The following is a 17,050-nucleotide window of genomic DNA, read 5'->3' on the forward strand; positions in this document are numbered from 1 at the left end:
TTTCTGTTCCAGAAGCATTTGCTAACTTCTGCCTTGTACACAACCTCCACTACAGCAATGTGTAGCTCTGAGCCAGCCAAAGATTCATTCAGATCTAGTTACTGCACAGATATTTATAGGGAATTGATCATACCAACCCATTCATAGTAGTGGCTCAAAGTTTAGAAGCAGACTGCTTTTTGAATTGTGCTCCTTTGTAATGTTTTTGGAGGGAAATAAGAGAACAACCTAAATCTCACCGCACCCGTCATTAGCAAGTGTACAAAGACATCACATTGGTAAAGGTGTGTCTTCCTCCTTTAACCTTAGGGTTTGCATGCAGATTTTGTTAGAGTCAGGCCTGTCTTTGGATCTCTGCAGTGAAAGGTTCGATTTAAAAAAAAAAAAAAAAAAAAAAAAGGTTTTTTGATAATTGTTTTCATTTATATAGAACGATTTAAAAATTTTATCTTATTTTTTTAAAGGGTCAGATTGAGCCTCACTCTCTTCATTGTTCTAGCTGCTGTGGTGCTGTAGGATAAGCACTGAACTGGTTACCCCAAGGTTGGCAGTTCAAGTCCACCAGTTGCTCCTTGGAAACCCTATACAGGGTCACTATGATTCAGACTGACTTGATGGCACTTAACAACAGCAATACCTTATAGGAAGCTATTATTAAAAAACAAATAATAAAACGTCTCTAGATTATCTTGATTTCTTTGTTTTCAGTACATCTGAGTGAAAATGGTACAAGGAAGATGAGTTTTGAGGGGACCTCACTTGGTTATTTAGGGGACAAGGTGGCTCCATACGATAAGCTCTGGACTGTAAACCACAAGGTCTGGCTCCTTGGGAGAAAATGAGGCTTTTTGTTCCTGCAAAGATTTAAAGCCTTGGAAACCCTATGCAGGGTCACTATGAGTCTGTGGTACTCAACAACAACACTTTTATTTACCTTGAGATTTTATCTTGTCATCTCTGTTTAATTCCTTCCCAGAAACTGCAAAATCATATTGCTTCCCAGGTATTTAGCATTCCTGTAGTGGAAGGAGACCTAGTGGCTCAGTATTAAAGTGCTTGGCTGCTGGAAGGTCAGCTGAAAGTTGAAGCCCACTATCCATTCCAAGGAAAAAAGGTGTGGCAGTCTGCTTCTGTAAAGATTTACAACCTTGAAAACCCTATCGGGCAGTTCTGTTCTGTCCTGTAGGGTCACTATGAACCAGAATCAACTTGATGGCAGTGGGTTTTTTTTTTTTTTGGAGGAGATCATGTATAGAGCTGCTTGTAGACTTCAGCACTAAAAATTGGGTTCAGACCTCTTCTCATTACATCATCATCCACTAATGTCATTGCAGCCAGAGTGAAATCTGCTTTGAAGATTGTGCTTTTGTTTTCCTTTCCTTTCTTTCCTCTCATCATTTCTTTTAGAAGGGAATTAAAGAAACAGAAACAGAACATCGGAGGTCTCTAGGACAACCTCAAGCAAACATGTAAGATTGAATTGAACATCCTCAAAGTATAAACTTAGATTTATCAGCCTTCTTTACACTGCTGGTGGAGAGTGATCCATCCAACATGCATCTGCACAACACCCAATACTACTTAATGAAAAGTAAAGTAGCAACTTTGCTCATGTGTTACTTGACTTCCAGTACTTTTCTTTTAGTCCCTCTGAATGTTCTTAACTATTTACATAACTCTTTGCCAGTCTTGTCACTGACATATTAAACCTTTTAAAATAATTGCCCCAAACATGAATTCTTTCTGTGTAATTAAACTGTTTCTTGCATTTAAGTGTTTGCCAGATAAGCATTTCAGCCATCTGGAGTTCTTTCTTTTCTTCTGTAAATCTTTTAAGTCATTATAAGACTACTATCAAACTGATAGATAACTGATATGGGGATCCTTATTCCACAACTTTAGATTCTAACACTCTTCTCTCTATCTTAATTGTAATTTGCCAATGATTTTCAACCATCTTAAAAGCACCCAGTTGCTGATGTGGTGTTTGACTAGCAGAGAGGTTCCATTATGAAAGAGTGCAGAAGTAGTTTCATTAAGAGACCTGTTACCATCTACTCAATTATTGGAGTCCTGGTGTGGTGCTATAGGATAAGCACTAGACTGCTAATGACAAGGTTTGTTCATATCTACCAGCCACTCCTTGGAAGTCCTATACAGGATCTCTATGAGTTGGAATTGACTCAAGGGCACTCAACAACTGAATTTTGGCTTAGACTTTAGTATTTTTGTGTCTTAAATGCAAATTTGCATGATTAGAAGGAAAAATAATCAGTAATCCCATTCTAAAATAGGGTATCTAAACCAAAAGTATTACAATTGACTTCTTTTTTCAAAGCTCCAGGTATTCATCTCCGTACAGTATTAATAGCTGAGACCCTTAATGTATCTGTTGCAGGCTGTGGCATGGAGTGTGAGAAGCCCACGGTGACCTTGAAAAAGCTCTGGCTGATAATGACATAGAAAATTATGGTCATGCTAGGACAGCCAAGTGCCTTTTTCCCCCAAATAAGAAACTACAAGTTTTAGGTGCACATTGGGATTTCAAGCAATTTGAGATTTTTTAGTTGGTACTTCTTGATAGTCTGTGTGGTGTATGCAGAGAGGAGAAAACTTTCTCCATATATTTTTGCTAAGATTTAAATTTGCTAGAAATCCCTTCAGCAAAACAGTAATACCTTCTTAGAATGAAAACTTGAAGGAATTAGTGAAAATATTTACCAAAAGAGATATAAATAACTAGCCTGGATATAAAGTCTGACTTGATTGTATTAATGTGTCTCATGTATGTGTTTGTTCTCAGTTGTCAGAATGTCTACAGAAGGAGGATTTGGTGGTACTAGCAGCAGTGATGCTCAGCAAAGCCTACAGTCTTTCTGGCCTCGTGTCATGGAAGAAATCCGGAATTTAACAGTGGTAAGAAAGAATGAGAATATTTTGTGGGAAATTTTTGAGAAGAATGAAAGAGCTGTGGAATGATTAACCAAAATGTAGACTTAAGACATTTTAAATCTCAGGCATGTGTATAAAAGCATAGCTCATTCTTGACCTCTGGGTGGGAAAAGAAAAAAATATATGTGATTTGCCTTAGGTGAGGTAACTCGTGATTTTATGTAGGCATGTGGGTACGTAGTAATGCTTTGACTTGGAGGTAGTTCATTATGAGGCATTTATTACAGGGGATATAGAAAAGCAGAGCATAGCTGTAGCACATGTGTTAGTCTTGATTTGGTGGTGGTGGTTAAATGCCGTGGAATCAATTCTGACTCACAGCAGCCCTGTATAGGGTTTCCAAGGCTTTAATCTTTGTGGGAGCAGAAAGCCTCATCTTTCACCCATGGGGCATTTGGTGGGCTTGAACCGATGACTTTGTGGTTCATAATCCAGTGCTTATCCTGTGGAGCCACTGTACTCCCAGGCTTGATTTAATTGTTGTTGTTGTTGTTGTTAGGTGCCAACTCTTAACAACCCTGTGCACAACAGAACGAAACACTGCCCGGTCCTGGGCCAACCTCACAGTTGTTGCCATACTTGAGCCCCTTGATGCTGCCACTTTGCCAATCCGTCTTCCTCTTTTTCTCTGACCCTCCACCTAACCAAACATACCCTTTTCCAGTGACTGGTCCCTCCTGACAATATGTCTGAAGTATGAGAGATGAAGTTTGTCCTTCCTGGCCTCCAAGGAGCACTCTGGCTGCACTTCTTTCAACACAGATCTCTGTTCTTTTGGCAGCCCATGGCACCAATCAGTATTCTCCTCCAACACCATAACTCAACTGCATCAATTCTTCTACGTTCTTCCTTATTCACTGTCCAGGTTTGGCATATATATGAGGTTATTGCAAATACCATGACTTGTGTCAGGTGCACCTTAGTCCTCAAGCTGACGTCTTTGCTCGTCAACATTTTAAAAGGTCTTGTACAGCAGATTTGCATAATGCAGTCTGTTGTTTGATTTCTTGGCTGCTGCTTCCATGAGTGTTGATGGTTGATCCAAGAAAAAAAGAAGTCCTTGATAACTTCAATATTTCTCCCTTGATCAATGTTGTTTATTGGTCCAGTGGTGAGGATTTTTGTTTTCTTGAGATGCAGTCAATACCGAAGGCTGTGGTCTTTGATATTCATCAGTAAGTATTTTAAGTCCTCATCACTTTCAGAAAGCAAGGTTGTATCATCTGCATATCTAATGAGTCTTCCTCCAATCCTGATGCCACGTTTTTCTTCATATAACCCAGCTTCTTGGATTATTTGCTCAGCATACAGGTTAAAAAAGTATGGTGAAAGAATACAACCCTGTCTCACACCTTTCCTAATTTTAAACCATTCAGTGTTCCCATATTCTGTTTGAACAACTGCCTCTTGGTCCATGCACAAAATTAAGTGTTCCTGAATACTCATACTTTGCAATGTTGTCCATAGCTTGTCACGAGCCACACAATCAAAGGCCGTTGCGTAGTCAATAAAGTACAGGTAAACATCTTTTTGGTATTCTCTGCTTTCATCCAAGATCCATTTGATGTCAGCAATGATATCCCTTGTTCCACGTCCTCTTCTTAATCCGCCTTGAATCTCTGGAAATTCTCTGTCAATGTATGGTTGCAGCCATTTCTGTATTGCCTTTTGTAAAAATCTATTTCCGCAGTCCATTGGGTCACCTCTCTTTAGAATGGGAACAAATATGGATGTCTTCCAATAAGTTGGCCAGATAGTTATCTTCCAAATTTCTTGGCATAGATGAGTGAGTGCCTCCACTGCCACCTCACTTTCTTGAATGATTTCAATTTGTATTCCATTAATTCCTGGTGCCTCGTTCTTTTACCAGTTCCTTCAGTGCAGCTTGGATTTTTTTCCTTCAGTATCATTGGCTCTTGATCATATACTACCACTTGAAACAGTTGAACATTGACCATTTCCTTTTTTGGTACAGTGGCTCGGTGTATTCCTTCCATTTTCTTTTGATGCTTTCTGCATCATTCATTAATTTGCCCAGAGAGTCCTTCAGTAACAAAAGCTGAGGCATGAATTTTTTCTTCGGTTTACTCAGCTTGAGAAATGCTGAGTGTGTTCTTACCTTTTGGTTGTCTAACTTCAGATCTTTGCACATTTTGCTGTAATATTTGACTTTGTCTTCTCAAGCTGACCTTTGAAATTTTCTGTTCAGCTTTGTATCTCCTCATTTCTTCTATTTGCTTTACATTTTAGAGCTGGTTTCAGAGTCTCTTCTGACATCCATTTTGACCTGATTTTGATAGTCTTGCCAAATTCTTACAACCTGCTTACCAGATTTCTAAAACCTGGTGATAACTATTGGTCAGTTTTATTAAACTACAAATCTGTTAATGAGCTAGGCAGTCTTTCAAGGTGTCAAAAGATATATTTAGACCATGGTTTCTCAGTAGCAGTACCATTGGCACTTGGGCCTGGGATAATCCTTTGTTGCAGGGGGCTGTTCTATGCATTATAGGATGTTTGTTAGCATTATCTCTGGTCTCTGCTTGATAGATACCCATAGCATGTCTCTCTCCGAGGACAACCAAAACTGTTTCCAGACAATTCCAGATATTTCCTTGAGGGCAAAATCTCCCCCTGTTGAGAACTACTGACTTTGACAAATCAAATATGATCCTGGTCCTTGAGTAACTTACAACTAGTACTTATGACCAGAGTTGTTAATCAGCAAATGTTTCTTAAATGCTTACTGAATCAGGCACAGTTGTGAGCCCTGATCCTGAAGCAGTCAAGTTACAGTGCTGTAAGAGCATAGAGGACATGGAGCCTGCTTTTCCCTGATGGAGTTAAAGATGCTTTCACATGCTGGGACATTTTTATTGGATCTTGAAATATAAGTAAGCATTCACCAGATAGAAAGGATGGGCGAGCTTAGCTGAAGCACAAAGGAGAGCATTCATAAAGGCATGGGGCTCAGCATTTAGAGGAACAGCAAGAAGATCATTGTGGCTAGAAGTAACTCTGTGTAGTAGTAGTTGGGGTAGGAGTAAAGTTTATGTATGAGAGTAGTAACAGGAGGTGAGACAGGATTATATTGAAATATTTTCAGAATATAATGTCACATCCTTATGAAGAATGTTCTGTTTAGTGCCATTTAGCAGATACTCAAGGAACTCCCTGTGCTGTATGCGTCATTCCTGCCCTAGAGGTATTGGCATCCTGGCAGAGCAGACACTGGATTCCTGCCTAATATAGAACGAATATGGTCATTCTTAAAGATTAGTGGCCTTTAACATGTGACATACAAGGTCAGTTTATTTGTTTACTCAACAAATAGTACACACCACCTGTGGCTGTGCTAGTTCTGGTGGCTCCAGCAGTGAACCAGACAGATAAGATCATTGCACTCAAGGAGCTTGTATTTTGGTGGAAGAACAGACAGTAAACAAGTAGCTTGAGCCCAGAAACAGAATTCCGGGATTAGGCAAGTGGCCATATGAGCTCTGGAGGTTCAAATGCAGCACTTAACTTTTCTTTGTTTTGTTGGGTTTTGTGTTTTTACCATACTTGGCTTACTTTTCAAACTTGTTTGCCAACAGAGCAGGTTATGGCATGGACTGAATTTTAGCACCTAGACAAGGGTTTGAAGAGGATTACTTTGAAGAATTCAATTTTTGGTTCTGGTTTTTGTGGATGAAGAGCAAAGAGGAACGCTATCTTTAACCACTCTTGTGTTGATGACTGACTGAAATTTTCTTCTTGTGGGCCCTTCAAAAAGATCCCTAGACCTCTTCCCTGTTACATTTTTCTTACCCAGGCGAGAACAATGTTTTGCATGTATCAGGTGCGCAAATATTTGAATGAGTCCTGCTCCTCTACTTCAGATCCAATGCAAAGCCAATATGATTGTCAACTTTGAGCAAGATTGCAGTCCAATAAAGTCTTCATGACTTTTTCTTCCGTAAGACACTCTTTTCCCCTCTGTGCAAGGATTCTGTGAACACATCACATGAAGACTTCTGTGTCTTTGACTGCACCTCTGTCTGTGTAATGGTACAGCCAGGCATCTTATCATTAGTTTAACTCAGCAGCACTTAACAGCCAGAATTCTTCAGCTATGTCAGAACCTCTTAGATTGACACCTCAAAATGTCTTAACAGGTTTTCCAAAAATCCATTGTTTTGTCTCTCCAAGCATAAATCAAACTGATGAGACTATTCATAAGGTATTATGGTATCTCAAAGATGGGAGACAGGTGTTCCAAAACAAATAATAGTTATTTGCTGGATGAAGTAGTCCATGATGTATTAAAATATTGGTCCAGTCTGAATCTTGCAATAGTGGTTTATATTTTTAATCTCTTCTTGTTTGTCATAGTCTCCTCATTCTTACAAGCGCTGTAACTGTTCATAAACTTAGGTGGTGTTTAATGGGGATTGAAGTTAGTTATAGTCATACCAAAATGATTGTACACCAGAGAGATTGTGCAATTATACATATTCCTTCGCAGCAGAGCTCTGGGAACAATAATCAACAGACTTCTTTCCATTGAATTGTATTCCTCTCAATCTCTTTTAAAAGTAGAGAAGAGAAAGCTAACTTTCCTTTTGGGAGGTGGGAAGCAGACTCTTTTGAAGAACTATCTAATTCTCCTTGAACTATTATTTATTCCTTGCATCTCATTAAGCCTTGAATTAGCAGTAATTTAATGCCTAGGTCACTTTCTTTTAAATTCTAGTTTCATCTTTTCAGTCCTTGTTGTTGTTATGTGACGTCGAGTCGGTTCCGACCCATAGCGACCCTGTACAGGGTTTCCGAGGGTGTAAATCTTTACGGGAGTAGAAAGCCTCGTCTTTCTCCCGCGGAGCGGCTGGTAGCTTCGAACCGCTGACCTTAAGGTTCGCAGCCCTATTCATAACCACTACGCTACCAATTGAACATTGACATTTCTAACTTTACAGTAAAATCAGGTAACTATTTAAACAAGGACTCAGTGGTAGAGGCTGGTGAACCATTGCAAAATATGATTTTATCCCTTTCTCTAGAACAGTGCTTCTCAAATTTTATTGTCTGTGTGGCACACATAAGAGTCTTGTTAAAATATAGATTCTAATTTAGGTAGTTTGGGGTAGGTCCTCAGGTCCTGCATTTCTTTTTAGTTCCAAGTGGTACCAATGTTGGTCTAGGTGTAAAGTAATGGTTCTTAATCTACTGTGGATCAATCGTAGGCACCTGCAGAGTTTTAAAAACAGTATCAGGACTTTACTCTCCAGAGTTCCTGATAGAGTTGGTCTGGGTACATCTTTGGTATCTTGTTTTTCTAAAGCTCCCCAGGTGGTTTTAACTTGCATCAAAGGTTAATAATCATGACTTTTGATAGGGTTAAAATCTTGACTTTGCAGGATTGCCTGACTGGGTAGGCCTGGAAAAGATTTTTCATCATTATTTGAAACTCCGGATGTTCTTTAGCACAACCAAGACCCATTGACTTTTCTTTGGCTCCAAATTCTTATCGGGTAAATCCAGACTTTTTGAAACTTGGCAATTTCAGGTGTCAGCAGTCTTTAATGTAGTTTTCTGGTTGTGTTCAGGGTCATGAGAATGTTCTGAAAGAGAATCTGCTCTTCTGCCTTGTTATGTTGTTAAGTCTGTCAAGTTGGTTCACACCCCATTTAAGGTTTCTGAGGTTTTAAATCTTTGTGAGAGCTTAATACTTCAGTTTTTCCCTCTGGAGCAGCTGGCAGGCTCTAGTCACGAACCTTGTGGTTCCCCCACGCTTTCCACCTTGTTGGTGTTGTTAAGTGCTGTTGCATCGGTTCCAACCTATAGTGACCCTGTAGAGAGTTTTTGAAAAGCAACTGTTGAGTTTGAACTGCCAACCATGTGGTTCAAACTGACCTTGCTGTCTAGTGCTTATACCATCTTGTTGATAATCACTTGTAAAAGTAGAAAGACTCAGTATAGGTTAGTTTTTCCATTTTGATGAGCTTCAGAAGGAAGTGTTGTTACATGATTATACATAACTTAGTTGCATGGTTTTCAGTGGCATGGGGAGTTCTGGTGTGGCACTGTGGGTTAATGCATTGGACTGTAAGGTCAGTATGAATTGCAAGGTTGGAGGTTCAAGCTTACAAGCTGCTCTTTAGAAACCCTGCACAGGGTCGCTATGAGTCAGAACCAACTCGATGGCACTTAACAACAGCAACAAGCTATTCAGTGAAGGTGCTCCCGTCCCCAACAAGATAAAGCCTACATGTGCCTGGGAAATTAGGATAAAATTATAGACAACCCAGGCTATTGTCTGCAATGATGAGTGTACCCCTCCCCCAAGATAATTGTCAGAAGAGTTACTTTTCTTTTCACTGTCCCTTGAGATCTCAAGGTTTGGGACTCACGAAAATTGGTTTCTCTCTAAAGAAAAGATTGGGGTTGGAATATTGGGTACAGTGCTCTTTTGTAAATCTATACCTCATTTTGTAACATTCCCAAGTGGTGTGGCATTGTTGGTTAATGTGCTGGACTGCAGGGTAGGTTTGTACTGTCGCTCCTTGAAAGCCTTATACAGGCAGGGTCGCTATGAGTCAGAACCAACGTGATGGCACTTAACAACAACAAACAAAATGGAAAGATTATAATCTTTTTATCCTTGACCCTTTCTTGTTGCTTTTGATTAAAGAATAGTCTTAAGAACTTCTAAAATTAGATTTACTCTTTCAAGTTGGAGAATGAGGTAATTTATCAGTTTTGGGCTTTGGTTAAGTAATCTTAGAACTGTCTTATGAAAATTGTACTGAACAACCAAACCAAATCAGGGCATCCATGTCAGAAAGTGAAATCTTATGGTTCTAATCTTGTACTGTGTATCACTCTAAGACACCTTCCAAAGAAATCGTCTCTAACGTTTTCTTTGACATTTCTGTGTAGGATCTCATTGATATGCCTCACAAGTAGGAAGACCAATGATTCGTTTTTGTTGTTAAACTTTTTTATTCCTCTTGGATCCGGCCCCGATCTGGCATCTTATTTCCTGCTGCATTCTGTACTCAGGTCATACTCTACAATTTAAATAGAATGTATTCTCTGTGTCTCCATGTTTCTACACATGCCGTTCCCTCTATCTGAATAATACTCTCTTGCTTTTCCAACAAGCAAGCTCTCATCAGCCCTTAGACACAATTCTGGTGTTAGCCTGTCTGTGGAACATTTCCCAACCCCTCTTACTCCCCTAAGGAGCTCTGGTAGCATAGTGTTTACAAGTTGGACTGCTAACCTATAAGTCAGCAGTTCGAAACTGCCAGCTGTTCCATGGGAGAAAGCTGAGGCTTTCTGCTTCTGTAAAGATTTACAGCTTTGGAAACCCTATACAGGGTCGCTATAAGTCGGAACCAACTCCATGGCACGTAACCACCACCACCTACCTCTCACTCCTCTCTAAACTCCCTCACCAATTGGTCATTCTCTTCTTTGTATCCCTGTAGGATTTTACATCTCCTTTGGTATAGAGTAGAGGATTATGTTCTTATGTGATTCTTTCATAATTAAATTATAAACTGTTGAAGGGTAGGGATCTATTTAACTTTGTATCTTTTATGTAGTGGGTACATTCACTATTAGTTAAATTGCATGAATGAGTAAACCAAAGAGGAGAGAAGGTAAGAATAGAAAGAATATGCTCTACTGTCTACTTTTGGTGATGTTTTTAAAAACTAGACTTTTAAGCCTCTGCCACAGCAGGGTTAATTAGTAGAGGCTTCTTGGAAATTGTTGATACCAAATTTGGAATTGGAAAAGATGAAAAATTGGTATTTAAAGTTTGTAGAGCTGAGTGGTAGCCAAGAAACTTGTTGGGTTTGTATGAAGAAATCAGATGTCTTGGGAGCCCATTTTATCAAAATAGTTGTTCTTCCCTTCTGATGAAAAAAGCAAAAAAAATTCTGGGGAAACTGGTGCTGCCCTGCTCCCTTCTTTGACATATAGTTGTGTTTTTTTTGTGGTGGCAGCAGTGGGTGGCGGTGGTTTTGTGTCGTCGAGTAGGTTTCCGACTCATAGCGACCCTGTATGGGGTTTTCGAGCCCATAAATTTTTATGGGAGCAGAAAGCTCATCTTTCTCTTGTGGAGTGCTGGTAGTTTCAAACTGCTAACCTTGTGGTTAGCAGGCCAACATATAACCCAGGGCTCCTTCGGGCTTTCTGTGGATCTTGGAAAAGAAAACTCACTACCCATGCTAATTACACCAAATCTCAAATAATGGCTGCTCCTTCCATAATGTGATGATGCAAATTCCTAGGTTTGATGATTCACATTTCAGACCATTTATAGACTCAATCATTTGACACCTAGTCCCAGTAGAGAATTTGCTGATTTTAGTAATCTGCCTTTGCACCTTTCTCGTCTTCATTGCAGCTCTGAAACTCACAATTGATTTTTCTTATTTCTAGAATTGCATCCATCATTGGGCATGTGTTTAAATACCAATAGTTTCTAAACAAAAAAGGGCTTAAATTGCCATTACTTGAGTTGTTGTTGTTGTGAAGTGCTGTTGAGTCAGTTTTGACCCTTAGCAACCCTGTATAGGGTTTCTGATGAGAAGCTGGTGAGCTTGAACCGCCGACCTTGCAGTTCAGATGCCTTTGCAGTCTGGCACATTAACCCACAGCACCACACCAGGACTCCAGTAACTGAGTGGTGCTGGTCAAAAGCCCTTTCCTCGATTCCATCTACACTACAGTTAAGTGGTTCCCTCAATCTCAGTCCTGTTTGTTAAGGGGAACTGATAAATTAGCCCTCTCCCATTTCCAGGCCTTTTCTCTACAAAGTACAATTTGAAGACAAGATTTCTGCTTCTGTGTTGGGGATGGATCCTCTCCCCATTCTGTTGTCAGGTTAGTGCAAAGGCCTGAAATGGGCAGTACTGCACAAGCTGAAGAGAACCTTCGGAACCAACCCCCTGAATAAAAAAAGGAACTGACAATTTAGAGCAGGATCCCTGAGAGATGTTGCATACAGGTAAACTTTATTAAGGGGAAAAGGGCATTCATAATGCCACCTCTCTTATTGTGATGAGGCAAACTTGATAATGTTAGGCTCACCTGCAGTGACGGAGTCCTGGTGTGTGGTGCTGTAGGAGAAGCATCGAAAAGCAAGCAGTTCAAGTTTACCAGCCACTCCTCGGAAACCCTGTAAGAGTCGTTATGAGTTGGAACCAACTCCACAACACTTAACAACAACAATAATAGCCTTGTAGTGACACTAATGGTTAAGCGCTTGACTCCTAGCTGAAAGGTTGGCCATCCAAACCCACCCGTAGGCTCCTCAAAAGACATGCCTAACCCAGGATCTGCTTTCAAAAGATCAAAAAATGTAAAGCCCCGTGGACAGCACTTTTTTTACTCTGCACATGTGGGGTCACCATGGATCAGAATCAACTGACAACATCTAACAGTCATTCTTGAGGCTACTATTGGAAGCCATTATAAATTTACACTAAAACCCATTAAGTGCTTGAATTCTGCATGAATTAAACAAAGAAGATTTTGGTTTGAAGCTTACATTTTCTCCATTTCATCTTACCTCCTCTCCTGCCATATTTCTTGACATGAGAGATTGAGCCAAGCCAATAAGAATGTGTTTTTATGCCTGTGTCATGCTCTGCCACCCTTTGATTTTCCTTCTCATTTATGCACGTCTTGTTGATTATTTCAGAAAGATTTCCGAGTACAGGAACTTCCACTGGCTCGTATTAAGAAGATTATGAAACTGGATGAAGATGTGAAGGTGAATTCACATCCATTTAAAAAAATAATACTGAAGCTAAAATGATGGATAGGTCATTGGTGAAATGATGCTGAGAATTTGTTTGTAAATCAGGTGGTACCTCCCCCAATTATTTTCACAGTGTAATGTAAACATATAACATCAAATCAACAGGACAGTCCTGTCATCTTAGCATCAGTGCACGCCCTAGTTTGTTGTTCCAAGCTCTAAAAAATCTGTGATAATGATAGACACTTCTAACCTTTTGATCTGTGAGCTTGTTTTGTAAGAATTATACTTGTGAAAGGGTTAATTTCGGGGTGGCTATTTCTATATTTCTGGGAGTCCACATTTCACACCTTACCTTTCAAAAATAATAGCCTCTTGTATTTGTACAGGAGGTTAATAGTTCTCAGTAATTTTCTCTTTTCTTGGTCCATTTCCTGCTCACAGTACTTTTGTGAGATTTGATAAAATAAGCATTATTAATTCCATTTTACAGATATGGACAAAGACACAAGAAAGTTAAATGACTTAGCCAAAGTAGCAGAATCCAGATCCCAGTTCTCCTTATCTTCCACTTCTTTCCATGACTCTGTCCTGCTCAGATCACCTTTACAAGGTTCACAGCCCTGTTTGACCAAGAGCTTGCCCTTTGCAGTCAGATACAGCAGGACAGCTTACATTGCTGACTTCTGCTAGTTGCTTGTATGTATATTATTTCATATGATCCCCACAGCACTGCTGGTAACACAGAAGATTATCCTATCGTCTTATTTCTAATATATAAAAATAAAGTTCAAACAGGGTGGAATACTTCAGATTTTACCTAAATCCCTGGATTTTCCAAGCTCATTATCTTTCCCCACATTGTCTCCCTTGGATTAGAACCTCAACCCTACCACTAATGTCCTTTGGATTAGAACCTTAGCCATGGGTAAGTCACTTTGCCTCTCTTAAACACCAGTTTGTATGGAAGGCTATTAGGAGGGTAAGAACATGCTCTGCACAGGGCCTAGCTTAGCACATGGTCGATACCATGTTAAGTGACTATTCCTTCTCCATCTTCCCTTCTCAAAATAAATCAGTTTATCATGGATTCTCTTGAGGCTGCTACCATCTTATTTTATAGAACTTGCCCCCTAGTCCCATTGCAAGAGACTAACTGACTTGGGAGACTTGCTGGTGATTGATGGTGAGAATCTACTTCTTTTGCAGATGATCAGTGCAGAAGCTCCAGTGCTGTTTGCCAAGGCAGCCCAAATTTTTATTACGGAGTTGACTCTTCGAGCCTGGATTCACACAGAGGATAACAAGCGCCGGACTCTACAGGTAACACTACAGCCCGTACGTGGTGGGAATCCAGAGAAGAAGTTTCCTTTGCCTGCTCTTCTTGGCATTGTTCTTCCTTAGGCTTCTTTCTTAGCTGACAGGTAATTGTGCTAGGTCATTGTCATTTTCCTCTCCCATTGGGAGGCAGGTGTACATATCTTATAGTAGTAGTACTGCTAGTAGTTCTCCACCATGAATCTTAATTTTTGTTTCTCTCATAGTTCCCACAGTTCAGTGATTGAACTCTTCACTTGGTGAGCCCTCACTACAAACTGAGGTGCAAACAATACTGTATTTGTGCCCAGATGCAAATAACTTCTGGTTGGAAACCTTGGGAGATTCCAGAGAAGGACAACCTCAGGAAAAATTAGCAGTTTTAAGTCACTTGATAATGGTTACCTAAGCTTCACTGTTTCATTAGCTTTTAGTTGTCTGCCTTCCTGGGGATCCTTTTCTTCTTATTATTTTAATGCATAAAATCAACATTCACGTTGTATGAAGAATCCTTGGTTATTGGCTCTGGAAGCCTTGCCCTCAACAGCTAAACCCAGCTTGCAGAGGACATGTTACCCAAATATAAGAAGAAGGGTGTGACAGACACAGACAGTAATAGTGTTTTAATAACAGAGTCAAGAAAGTGAATTATGCTTTCTCCTCTTATTTTCTCTTCTCCAAAATTGAAAAATGCATGTGCTTTTATTTGATTATTCTACAAGTATTTATTGAACACCCATTATGTTCTAGACACAATTCTAGGCTCTAGGGATTTGCCAATTCACAAAAGAGACAAAAATCCCTACCTTTGGGGAGTTGACATTTGGTTGCAGCTAGACATTATCACCATTCTGTTGAAGTAAAAGAAGTTTGTGGCTCTAGAGAGATACAGTTATAACCAACCTTAAGATCAATTCAGATTAAAAAATAAAATGAGCAAGACACTTGAATAGGCTCTTCAAAAAATTCAGTAACCAATAAACATATGAATAGATTCTCTATCATAAGTCACTTGGGAAATACAATCTAGAACCTCTGTGGGATATTGTTTTATACCCAGAGCTTTTGCTAGTTGCTAGTTGCTGTTAAATCACTTTCAACTCATAGCGACACTATGTACAACAAAACAAAACGGCCCAGTGTTATACCATCCTCACAGCTCCTGCTTTGTTTGAGCTCTTTGTGGTAGCCAGTGTATCAGTCCGTTTTCTTGAGGGTCTTCCTCTACCATGCTGGAGGGCACTTAACATCAACAACCAAGCATAATGTCTTTCCCTAGGGACTGGTCTCTCCTGACAGTATGTCCAAAGTATATGAGATGAAATCTTGCCGTCTTTACTTCTGAGGATCATTCTGGCTGTAGTTCTTCTGGCAGTCCATGATCTTTTCAGTGTTCTTCACTGGCACCATAATGCAAACTAGACTAACTAAAATAAAAGAGACTAATAATACCAACTTAACTGAAACTCATTTTTGTTGATCAGAATGGAAAGTGGTTACATTCACTTTGGAAAATTATATGGCATTTTCTAAGATAATTAAACATATCCATTGTCTATGACCCAGCCATCCCACTCCTAGGTATTTACAGGCAGTACCTGGGTTATGAACTAGCTATGTAATGTTATGTAAAATTTCCTTGCTTTGAAATATTATACCCCCAACCCCCGTTTTCAGCAAATTCTTCATCACAGTCACCTTTACTTACTGCACGTAATGCTTTTAAATCATTAAAGAGATTGCAGGTTTTTTCTATCACTAATCAAACAAAAACCAAACCCATTGCCATGGAGTTAATTTTGTCTCACAATAAACCTAAAGGACTCATAGGGTTTCCAAGAATGTAATCTTTACTGAAGCAGACTGCTACATCGTTCTTCTGTGGAGCCAGCTGGTGAGTTCGAACCACAAGCCTTTTGGTTAGTAGTCAAGCTAACCAATGCGCCACCAGAGCTGCTCTCTTACACTAAAGTAGCTTAAATAAGAACCACGTGTGCCTGTTCTGATTTATTTACAAATCCGAAAGACACCCATGGGAACAGATCTTGCTCATAACCTGAGGATTGCCTGTACCCAAAAGAAATGTGGACATTCTATATAAGAATGTTTATAGCAACCTTACTTATAATAGCCCAAACCTGGAAACAGTTCAGGTATCCATCATTAGGGGAGTATATAAACAAATTCTGGTTTATTCATCCAATGGACTACTGCATAGAATCAAAAAGAAACTCTTGGTCCACACAACATGAATGAAACTCAAAAAAATATTCTATTAAGAAAAAGCCAGAGAAGATGACATAGTAAACAATTGTGTCCACTCTGTCTACGGTGATAGAAATGAGAGTACCTACTGTCTTAGATTTGGGGTGTACTGACTGGAAAGGATTAGAAAGGAAATGTCGATACTCTTATCCAGCTGCGTAAGTGATACATTCATCAAAATTCATTGCTCTGCATATTTAAGATTTCTCCATTTCACTGTATGTAAGTTAATAACTTAAAAAAATGTTCCTGTTAAGTGCCATCAAGTTGGTTTTGGGGACCACGTACATACAGGGTTTCCAAGGAGCAGCTGGTGGGTGTGAACTGCTGACCTTTTGGTTAGCATTCCAGTGCTTATCCTACACAGTTTTATATGAGATGTTATTAGCATTTTTAAAAGGCAAAGTAAAAAATTAAAAAACCAATTCAGACCTGTTTTAAAAATATTTTAGAACATTTTGGTGTATGTTTAGAAATTTATATATCTCCTTTTTTTCCTTTTTTTTAAGGTTTTTATTGTGGATTGAGTGAAAGTTTACAGGGCATATTATCAATTTTACATTCAACAAATCATTTACCTTGTTTCATTACATTGATTATAATTCCCTCCATGTACCATCAGTTAACAGTATTTCTCTCTATCCACTTTAGCTTTTTAAAAAAACACACAAACAAAAAAACCCACTCAGGCATATATAATAATTTACATCTCCAAAGGGCACATTCTGCAAGTCTGCTCCTGGCCACCAGCTCTTA

The 17,050-nt window shown here is 39.4% G+C and overlaps 1 protein-coding gene across 4 annotated transcripts in view; it reads left to right on the forward strand.

The window, feature by feature from the left end:
* The window catches only part of NFYC (nuclear transcription factor Y, gamma), a 114,644-nt gene that overhangs the window by 78,887 nt on the left and 18,707 nt on the right, over nt 1–17,050 (forward strand). For 3 of the 4 annotated variants that reach the window (XM_006867594.1, XM_006867595.1, XM_006867597.1), the window contains 3 exons: nt 2,804–2,916; nt 12,653–12,724; nt 13,922–14,035. In XM_006867594.1, coding sequence (XP_006867656.1) covers nt 2,812–2,916; nt 12,653–12,724; nt 13,922–14,035 — 291 coding nt within the window. In that variant the 5' untranslated portion in view covers nt 2,804–2,811. The remainder of the gene's footprint in view (nt 1–2,803; nt 2,917–12,652; nt 12,725–13,921; nt 14,036–17,050) is intronic. The other variant, XM_006867596.1, reaches the window with a different exon arrangement.

This window comes from Chrysochloris asiatica, unplaced genomic scaffold, assembly GCF_000296735.1.
Source record: "Chrysochloris asiatica unplaced genomic scaffold, ChrAsi1.0 scaffold00106, whole genome shotgun sequence".
Taxonomy (NCBI): domain Eukaryota; kingdom Metazoa; phylum Chordata; class Mammalia; order Afrosoricida; family Chrysochloridae; genus Chrysochloris; species Chrysochloris asiatica.